The 10,539-nt window shown below is 39.7% G+C and overlaps 1 protein-coding gene across 1 annotated transcript in view; it reads right to left on the bottom strand.

Annotated features, from left to right (window-relative positions):
• Positions 1-273: 273 nt before the first annotated feature.
• PPP1R3A (protein phosphatase 1, regulatory subunit 3A) overlaps positions 274-10,539 on the bottom strand; it is a 27,617-nt gene continuing 17,351 nt past the window's right edge. The window contains exons 2-4 of the mRNA XM_010131922.1: positions 5,278-5,336; positions 5,021-5,157; positions 274-2,793 (exon numbers count right to left, since the gene is read on the bottom strand). Of these exons, the coding sequence (XP_010130224.1) occupies positions 274-2,793; positions 5,021-5,157; positions 5,278-5,336 (2,716 nt within the window). The remainder of the gene's footprint in view (positions 2,794-5,020; positions 5,158-5,277; positions 5,337-10,539) is intronic.

Below are 10,539 nucleotides of genomic sequence, written 5' to 3'. Positions count from 1 at the left end.
ATCCTGCTAGGGAGCAACAGCTGTATTTCAGTTTAACTTGATGTGCTTCAGAACTCATATTCATATAGGTATTTAATGATCCAAACATAATGGTCCTATATAGCATAATTACTTATATGAAGGCTCAACTTCATATGTAATCTTTTTTAAAAAAAAGGTGCTTCAGTGGAAAATTTGCCTTGGTTTTAATAATGAGTAAGCTCTTTAACAGTGAAAATGCTTTGGAGGGATTGGAGATTGACCATGGATCTTGAGCACAGCTGACAATCAATGTTACTCCTTCTTGACAGACTCCTTGTTTCTTCCTCCTTCGCAGGATAACCAATACAAGGAGAACAGGTAAAGTGCGAGACAAACCATCAAATCATAGTGGTAGAGTGTTGCAGCAAATGAAAGAAAGAAAAAGAAAGAAAAGATTTTGCAAGCAATATGTTTTAAACCTGGAGACTCACTTGGTAATTTCAGTGCTTCACTCTTCTGGTTTGAAATATCTGCAGAATCAGAAATGTGCTGGCTTTCCTTCTGTGAGTCGTCAAGCAAGTTTAGTGGTTTTCCCTCAGTGATTAAATGGTCAGACTGAGAGCCTATCCCTCCAACTTCTTTGATAGGCTTACTAATTAAAACCTCTGGCCTTGTTGACTTCTCTTGTTTGAACTCTGCTTGATGGAAACACTGACCTATATTCATTCCTCTTCCTTCTCTAGAAATTGTTATGTCTGAAGGGGAAGGTACTTTTTTATTTTCAGGAGAGTGGTTTATATTAATACTTGTCGTTTCTTTTTGTAGACTTAAATCATACACTGACTCAGCAGCAACCTTGTCAATAACTTTGAATTCGAAGTGTCTGTACAGATGCTGCATACCTCCTGCCACAGTGGACCCTTCAGAAGATGCTGCCAAAGAGCTTTTATAATCGTAACTGGGCACTGCGTTTGTACCAGAAGGTGGCATTTTTGTTCCAGCTTTAGCAGGTAAATAGGGAAGTGTACCAACATGACTTTCTTCCCTGCAGAGCTCTTCTGCATCCTCACTGTATAGATACTTCTGGGTGTTTGGGGGACATTTAGGTATTTCTGAACATGAACCCTGCCCCAAAGCTTCTTTTTTCCCTGTAGCAGAAGCCTGTACTGTTTCTCCTACAGGTGAAACATTGCCAATGTCTGGTTGTGCTTTGGCACGTTTTCCCCTGCTTTTGCATATAGACATCGTTTTTCCTTGCAGTGTTTCATGTACGCGTGCATTATAAGTATCTAAAACTGACTCCTTTTCAAATTCAGTGTCATATAATACACCCACTGTGTTGAGTTGACAAAGAGCATAATGTGAACCATCATTTCTCCCTTCATGTGTATCAAATGCTGTTTCCTTTTCCTCTGTGGGCCTGTCACTTACTGCAGTCTCTTGAGGTAGCTTAGCAATTACTGCTTTTTCACTGGCAGACATTTTTTCTGGAGCACTTTCTGATGTTGTTTTAATTATATAAGCTGTACCTGCCTCTGCTTCCTCTGTAATACCCTGCTCGGAGACAGAAGACTTTTCACAACTCTCTGCCTCCTGGCAGGTAAACAACTCCTTTGCAGAAGCTATACTCTGATTCCCTGTGTTCCTCCTTGCTACCCACCGAACCTCGCTACCCATTTCTTGCCACTTCTGCTCTGCGAGGTTTGCCTCGCTTTCCTTTCCTATCAGTATTCCTTCCTTCCTGTCTTTTAACCTTGTGAATCCTCTATGTCCCCAGGTGTCTCCAGCTCTTCTATCATGTTCCAGAGAGGATGCTGGGGGGTCTGCCTGTGTGGAACTGGGTTCCTGTTTGTTGTCTTTGGCTGACAAAGGTGTTGTGATCAATGCTTTGGTGGCGTGTTTTCTATGAGACTTGAAAGGCGTGGGTGCTTCCTCCTCTCCAATTAGTGCTAAGTCTGCTACCTCGATGACTTTCTTCTCCTTTCCTGCATCAGTGTTATAGTTCTTTCCTGACATTTCACCAACTCCTTTTTTTTGCATATATTGGCTTTTTGTGGAATCTGTTGAGACATCAGCATGTGCAAATGTATCGGCATATAAATCTCCTCTTAAATGTAACTGAACTTTGCTTTCAATCATCTTGATTTTTTCTTCATTTTCGTCAGCGTCTGACAACAACGAATCCAGAGTTTGGTGAGACAGTTGTGGCACCTGGTGCTCCGGAGCTGGATTAGCATTGCCATCCAGTGTCCCTGCTATGCATACATTTAATCGCATGGATTCCTCATGCTCTGGAGAAATGGTTTCCGGTCTCATTTCAGAGGCCCCTTTCGAGGTATCAACAGCATCCTCACTGATGAATAACCTCTCCATCACCTTACTTCCCAAGGCATTCTCTGTTTCACCTTTTGAAATATCTGTGTGGCTCTCTCCTTGTTGGTTTGAGAAAGCAGCCATAATATCAATAGTCTCATTCTGCCTTGTCCCGGGAAAATATTCTGCTGATAAAAGGCTTTCACTGGTACCAGCATGTTCCAAAGACCACTTACCACTGTTTACCGAGCCAGCAGCGGCTTCCTTCCCTGATGGCTGACTATTATAATCTCTTAGGGAATACTTAACTTTATCTTTTAATTCTCCTCCTATCTCTTGTGAAGCATTTTCAGATGAGGAACTGATAGGCACAGGGTGCAAGTCGCTGTGTCTTTCTGTACAGGTTAGCTTCTTCTCTAATCTTTCGCTTTCACTTGGAAAATTAACTGGTTCTGTTGTGTAAAAATTCCTTTCATCTCTGGAAGAGGTACCTCTAGCTCCTGTGAAGTGCTGATTTAGCTGAAACAATAGAATAGAAAAGAATGATCAAAAAACACTTCGCAAAAATATGCCAAATGAAGGAGGCAGTATTTCGTTGTGGAAAGTTTTGTTTCCAGTTACAAAGCTTTTATGGAAATGTGTTCCAAACCATTTGCAAAATTTGCATTGTATGTATTTTTTAACATAGGTAATGAGCTTTATGGTGGTGCTGAAAGGAGCAGGAAATAAAATAGCATTCAGAACCCTCTCTCTTTATTCATGAGTTCGGTAAGCTGCTAGTACATTTTAAAAAAATTAAGTCTGAAAAGAATATTCCCTTAAAGGAAGGCTAATTCATTCTCTATACATTCAGTTCTAGGTTTGGAGAAAGGAAGGCGTGGAGCAAGGGGGAAGGACTGGTGCTTAAATGAGGGCATTGATACAGTACATCAAAGCCTGGTAATGTACAGTATTGTCCAGTAAAACAAAGACACATTTCACACTGACAAATACTGTAAGGATTATCTGTGCTTCATTTCTCTCAGGGACCATTTCACAGGCTTCAAATCAGACTGTTTTTAGACAATCTGGTAAGACACGGGTTGGAAATGAGATTAGCGAAGTAAAAGGCCGGAAACTAATCACTCTCCCTCCTAACTCCCAAATATCATATTGTATTATTCAGATATGCCTGCTTGTCATTGCACTCTCTTCTCGCTTTAGCACAGTCACACTGATAGCACTAGCTGATCAATTAGAGGCCAGCTTCTTGCGCACCCCTTTATGCATTTGCACTTGCTGTAGGTACCCCCATTACAGTTTCCCTTATTAATATGTTTTCTGCAAAGCCTCTGCAAACTATTAATAGTAAAACGTCACTCAAAGAAAAGTGAGGGAGCTAATGTCTCTGCAAATTCTGTTTTAATGACCCTCTGCCAACCAGTGCTCAAGTGTATTTGAGTTCTTCGGTGATGCCAACTGTCAGGATTTAACAGTGAGATGCCTGTGTTTTTTTCCCCTCCTCATAACTGACATTTGCATGATCTCAATAATTATATGCAAATCTTACGATTTCCCCTTCTTCTCACATAAGGCTCATGTTACTTGTCAACTGCACAGCTGTCTTGTGAGCCAATGCCTGTGTGTTTCAAAGATTTGGTTGTATTTCCATCTATTATAAGCCTTCATTGTTTAATTCATTAAAGAGCACATAGTGCAAATTAACATCTAAATTATAGCTCCCCCTTCATTTATTGTGAGGACAATCCTGGCAATTGATAAACAAACGGTAATATTTGATCCTGTTTTTTGTATCAGGGTGGACTGAGAACAAGGGATTTTAGGGATCCTCCTTCTTATGTGTCGCCATTAAAACAAAAAAAGAAAAAAAAAGAGACGACTTTCAGGCAGTGAAAGGTCCCACAATATGCAACAATTTTCAACTTTTTTTTAGCTTAAAGACAAGAAAAATTTATATTCAAATAAGAGGAATTTATTCTTTCTCCATTAATAAGAAAGGGAAAAAAAAGAATGGTTCTCATCTTCCTCTCCTGTCTGATTCAGCATTCACATTTTCACAGGTGATAGCTATTATAATCTATGATTATGAATCTATGCACCCAAATGATATGAGCTGAGAACAGATACTGAGAATAATAGATTGCTGTACGTGTCTCACTTATTGCCATTTTTTCTTTCATACTGAAAAATGCAAGACAAACCACACACACATGCACACACACAAATCCACATAGATTGAATGTTCACTGAGTGTGAAATTTATTATTAAAAAATTAATGTCAAATACTGATGTAGAAAAATCTGTTAATATAAATATATATTTATTCTGGTCATATAGCATGTTACATAGTTATTCTCTGAAAAATGCCAAAAGCACAGAGTAACAGAAGAATTTCACCACATATAAAACATTTATTTAAGAACATTCCCATCCTAGAGACTAAGAAGGGATATTTTTGAAATGTCACTTTTCTAATTCCTTCAAACTGTCATTTAAAGCCTCTGGTAAAGAAATAAATGGAAGAAGTCATTAATTTAAGACCTGAAAAAGTTGATGCACTATACTGAAATCAAAGCACCTTCTATTGTTGAATGAGTTAGAGATTCAACGAAAATACAGACCAAGGCTTTACAGTTGTAAATTAGTACATCAGTCAGCTCTCTTAAAAGGGGGCATTTCACCAGCTTTGAAGCGTAAATGGATTCAAATCATTTAATACTGTAGATATAATTGTATAACACTTACCAGCAACTCTAATTCTTTTTCAGCATCTTCATGATCATGATGGTTGTATTCTGCATTTTTATCTCTTATATTTTCTTTGGCTGGTTTGGCGTCTTTTTCTTCTGCTGGTGAATAAATGATCTCTGGGATGTTTGTACCTGAAGAGTTAACGAAAGGATATGTGAATAATTTCCATTATTTCGATATTATTTGTTGTTACACTATTTTTTTAATTAAAATGTGCAGTAAGGAAGAACTAATTAAACTGGGTGTTGTACCTGAAGTCTTTGAATTATTCCACATGTCATTGTCAGACGCTGCCAATATTTCTTCTTTGCTGTTAAAAAAAAAGAAACTTCCTGCGTTATTCTGCAAAAATTACTGTTCTAATTCCTCTTAGACTCAGCTATAAGGACTGTTAGTTAACTATACAAAATTTTGAATGCTTTTTGAAATTCTGAAAATAGTATCTTTAAAAAATGTGATGAGTTTTTTTGAGTGACCTGATATTAAGTCTCGGTCAAAGAAAGAATTAGCCAAGAAAATGAAAATGTTTTGACCTTCAGATTACATTGCAAAGCTGATGGTTTTTCCCAGGCCTTTTCTGAGAAAGCAGCACAAAGGTGATTAGATGGGTCAGTGACAGGAAAGCGTAACTTTGGGGTCAGGCAAGGGTCTGGAAGGATATATGTGTTCAGGAGAGCAGGCCTCTCTCTAGCTTATATTTTTCATGTATTTGTATGCATACAGAGACTGCTGGAAAAAGACATCTTTGCTACCTGAAATACATCAAAAGATTCTCCCCGCATGTATACAGAATAAATCCTGGTGCTAAGCTATGCCTGGCAGGGAGGAATTCTGTTTCACTGCAGCCAGTGAAATGTTTACTGTTGCTTTGCTGGGTGTGAAAGCAAAGGTCAGGTCCAACATGACAAACACCTACGGAAAGATGCTGAGTGGCTGCAGTCCTCATCAATACCAATGCAAAGTGAGAGCAGTTTGAACTGCATGCTTATAGGGATGTAACCTTTAGTGGAAAAGGGGAAAAAAGTGCAAAAAAATTGTCACTTATGTAAAATGTAAATTATTATACCACTCCTAATGATTTCTCTATGAGGAAGAATTTTTTTTTTCTGTAGATCTTCATTTATGCCTTTTTCTACCAGTCGTCCACCTCTGTTACTGAAAGTTACTTCCTAATTTTTAAATATTAATCTTTTCCCTTTCTATTTTCTTCTAGTGTCTTTCATTTGAATTGATATAACATTATCTCTGCCACCTAAATGCTTAATTCAGAAGGAGGATGCTAAATTTATACTCTGCTAAAAGAACCTAGACATTGACTGTCATCAACTTTTTAAAATCCAGCTTTTATAGGGATTGCAAGACTAAAGCAGACAGAAGATCCTGCCAATCTAGCATCTAATCTCTAACAATGGCCACCACCAGATACTTCAGGGGAAGATGTAAAGTTCTTGGAGGAAAATACTTGGAGTAATTTGCACTGCCCTGTTAAATTTCCTCTTGGCCTTTTGTTGTTAGGAGCTGTCCTTGAAGCACAAGACTGAACGCTCTCTCAACAGTTCTTTTTCATCATTAATCGCAATAATGTTTAATATTTTTGCTATCCATATGAATGTTACGTCAGTTGTAAATTCTGGTACATGCGTAGCCTCCGCACCTTTCTCACTCTCCTACTCACACCAAGTTGTACTTTCCCCCACCAGCAGTTGCTATAATCTGCATTTCATCCTGAAAAGGCTGGCAGAGCCGGGCTCTTATTTTCAGTAGATCTGTGGGGTTTTTAAGGTAAATCATTACTTATTATTTATACATCATTATTTTTTCTTTTTTTTTCTTTTTACTGTTCAAACGCTTGTCTTAGTGTTACAGCTTGTTCCCAATTTTCTTTTGCCCTTTTGCATCTTTTCACCCACCTGCTTTCATAATCCTAGACACTGTGTAGGTTGGGGTTTAACCATGAGACAGATGCATTAAAGCATTTAGGTGCTAATAGGGTGACTGCAAAAGTCCTGAATTAGGAGCCAAGACATGTATAACGCATGAGTTGAGTCAGTCACCCCAAAATAATGATCCCAAAACCACATGGGCACAGCAGGGAACCTTCTACTGCTATCCAGTGGGGAGAAAAAAAAAAAGTGTCTGAAACCTTTTCTTTGAATGTAGCTGGTGTAGCTGGCTACCTGCGGCGTTCATCTATGTGGATGCAACTCTTGGGAAGCAGGGATAGCATCCTTTGCTGCTAGAAGGGGTCCTCATCTACTTTTTAAAGGAATGGAGTTTAACACATTTTTTTTTCTGTCACAAAGCGTTCCCAGCCAAAGGGGAGATGTTGATGCCTGTATCTAACATAATAGTCCATTGGTAGCCAGAGCTCACATCCAAGATGCAGTGGCACTTTCAGCTTCTATCACACTCTGACGAGATTAAAAACCACACTGTACACACATCCCAAATGTACGCAGATTACCAGAATGCAGACCATTTTAGGAGGGCAGGTTTGCCTATTGCTCTTGCAATTGTATGCACAGACCCTTACTCTTTAGCTTACTCTTCATTCCTTGAAGAAAAGAGAATTCTGTCTCCTATTTCCTCTTCAGTGATTATTTTTGGGTTTGATTAGCAACTTTTCAGTGTAAAATATGCATACAGTCTTTGAATAAGTATTTTAAGGAGGAGAACCTATTTTTTTAGCCATTAAATAAACAAGTATAAAGCTGCTTCAAACTGGATGCTTATGGGCATGTGTCAGGATGGGTCTAGTCTTAGTTTTCTAAGCACCTGTGCTCAGGTAGTCGTGTACATCACCCCTATCATCAGCGGTAAGATATTAACACTTCCAAAGGGAGATCTGTTCACTCTGTCATGGACAACTCAAGTGAGATGGAGTGACATGTCCTTTGAAGGAGCTTCTCTGCATCTGGAAGAGACTGACCATTAAGGAAATATTCAGTTTTAAAAAATGGTAGAAAGGAGGACCATGGGAACTACCAACTTGTCAGCCTAACCATTGTGCTGGGGAAGATCATGGTCCAGATCCTCCTAGAAGCCATGCTAAAGTACATGGAGGACAGGGAGGTGATTTGAGACAGCCAGTATGGCTTCACCAAGGGCAAGTTCTGCCTGACCAACCTAGCGGCTTTCTACGATGAAATGTCCACATCAGTGGGCAGGGGAAGAACTATGGATGTCATCTATATGGACTTCTGTTAAGCCTTTGATACAGTTCCCCACAACATCCTTCTCTCTAAATTGGAGACATGGATTTGATGGGTGGACTGTGTGGATAATGAGTTGGTTAGATGGTCACATCCAGAGGGTAGTGTTCAATGGCTTGATGACCAGATGGAGATCAGTGACAAGTGGTGTCCCTCAGAGGTCCATACCAGTTGACCAGTGCTGTTTTATATCTTCATCAATGACATAACTGGATCAGGTGCACCCTCAGCAAGTTTGCAGATGATGAGTGGTGCAGTTGATATGCTAGAAGGATGGAACGCCATTCAGAAGGACACTTGGACAAGCCGGAGAACCAGGCCTAGGAGATTTATCAGGGTCAACTGCAAGGTCCTGCACCTGGATTTGATCAATCTTCGATATCAACACAGGCTGGGGAATGATGTGATTGAGAGCTGTGGAGAAGGATTTAGGAGTACTGATGGATGAAAGGCTGGACATGTATCAACAATGAGTGTGCACAGCTCAGAAAGCCAACCATAACCTGGGCTGCATCAAAAGAAGCGTGACCAGCAGATCAAGGGGGCTGATCCTGCCACTCTACTCCACTCCACTGAGAACCCTCCTGGAGTACAGTGTCCAGCTCTGGAGTCCTCAGCGCAAGAAGGGCATGAACCTGTTGGAGACGGTCCAGAGGAGGGCCACAGAAATGATAGAGGGATGGAGCACCTCTGCTATGAGGACAGACTGAGAAAATTGGGGTTGTTCAGCCTTTAGAAGAGAAGGCTTTGGGGAGACCGACCTTATTGCAGCCTTCCAGTACTAAATGGGTCTTGTAAGAAAGATGGGGGCAGTCTTTTTAGGCAGGCCTGTTGCTACAGGACAAGGGATAATGGTTTTAAATTAAAAAGGGGAGATTCAAACTAGATATAAGGAAGACATTTTTTTCCAACAAGGGTGGTGAACACTGGCACAGGTTGCTCAGAGAGGTGGTAGTTGCCCCATCCCTGGAAACATTCAAGGTCAGGTTGGTTGGGGCTCTGAGCAACCTGATCTAGGTGAAGATGTCCCTGCTCACTGCAGGGGGTGCTGGACTAGATGATCTTTGAAGGTCCCTTCCAACCCACAGCGTTCCATGATTCTATGATTCTATGATACAGTGACTGCCTTAGGCTGGAACCGTAAGTTTCAGCTAACTGAAATTCACTGAGCGAATCTCACCTTTAAAGTCAAACTGAAAGATAGATACTGAGTTTTAGTAGCTGGGTTTGTAACACACAGTGTGTGACCTGAGCCCCTCAGTTTCATTTTTGTTGTGATTAGAGTTGAATTTGCCCTTAACTCTTGTTCTAGTAGCATCTGGAGCCCTGGTCCACAAGTTTCTTTTTGCAACTGCAACATAGGTAATAAATAGCAATGATAGTACAGCCTCACAGCCTCGATCCACACTGCAGGGCTTGTAACATAATTTCTTGCTTGTTGCACTGAATTTTATAAAGATTGCTGGTTTATAGCCCAATATTTGTGCCCACCTGTCCTGCAAATACCTGAGTACTGAGAAAGCCAGGGTAACAGCGATTTACCTTATTTTATTTCTATATTAGAAATATCTGTCCTCATATAATTATTCTAGTGGGAAATCTAAAATTAACCTGAAATGAGAATGTTGATACTGCAGTCTTTGAGGATCACAAGGAGCATAAAACAATAGTCATTTAACAGCACTACTTCAGATTAAGAAGGGATAGGAAGGTGTTGAGACTATGGGTGCATATAACTACAGAACTATCTCAAACAGGTAAGTATACCCTGAAGACTGAAATATATCCCAAAAGCCAACTCAAATCAGCCCCTTCATCAAATAGTGGCAATTAGAAGGTGTTTGTCTAGTTAGTAAGTTTTTTGACCAGCTGCTTTTTCTCCTTATTTCTCTAAAAAATACCTAACTCAATATGGGAACTCCATGAGCAGGGGTTTTAATTACAATATTAATCATACTTTTGTTTTAAAAGTTAATAATCTCTCTGTGTTGTGTAGTGAGTGACACTAAATTTGTGTTCAGTATTTAAATTTTTTCTTTTATTTTTAAGTGATTCAGGCAATCTGACAACAAATGTGAGCTAGAAAATCCATCCCAGCTGATGCAGTTTCCCTCCAGTGTAAGTACCTGTATATCTGCAAAAGCTCAGTTGCTTTTTCCCTTTGGCTAAATGGGTCATAGCTTCATAAAAAATACCAGGAACTTAAGAATTTTTACCAGCTTAAGAAAAATACTTACGCTCATATGATTAATTCTTGATGGAATTATCATTGACTTGGACAGAGTGATAGAAAGAAAGCAG

Source organism: Buceros rhinoceros, unplaced genomic scaffold, assembly GCF_000710305.1.
Source record: "Buceros rhinoceros silvestris isolate BGI_N320 unplaced genomic scaffold, ASM71030v1 scaffold7482, whole genome shotgun sequence".
Classification (NCBI taxonomy): Eukaryota; Metazoa; Chordata; class Aves; order Bucerotiformes; family Bucerotidae; genus Buceros; species Buceros rhinoceros.
Note: the sequence above shows the minus strand (reverse complement) of the source record. Positions and strands in the feature narration are given on the sequence as shown.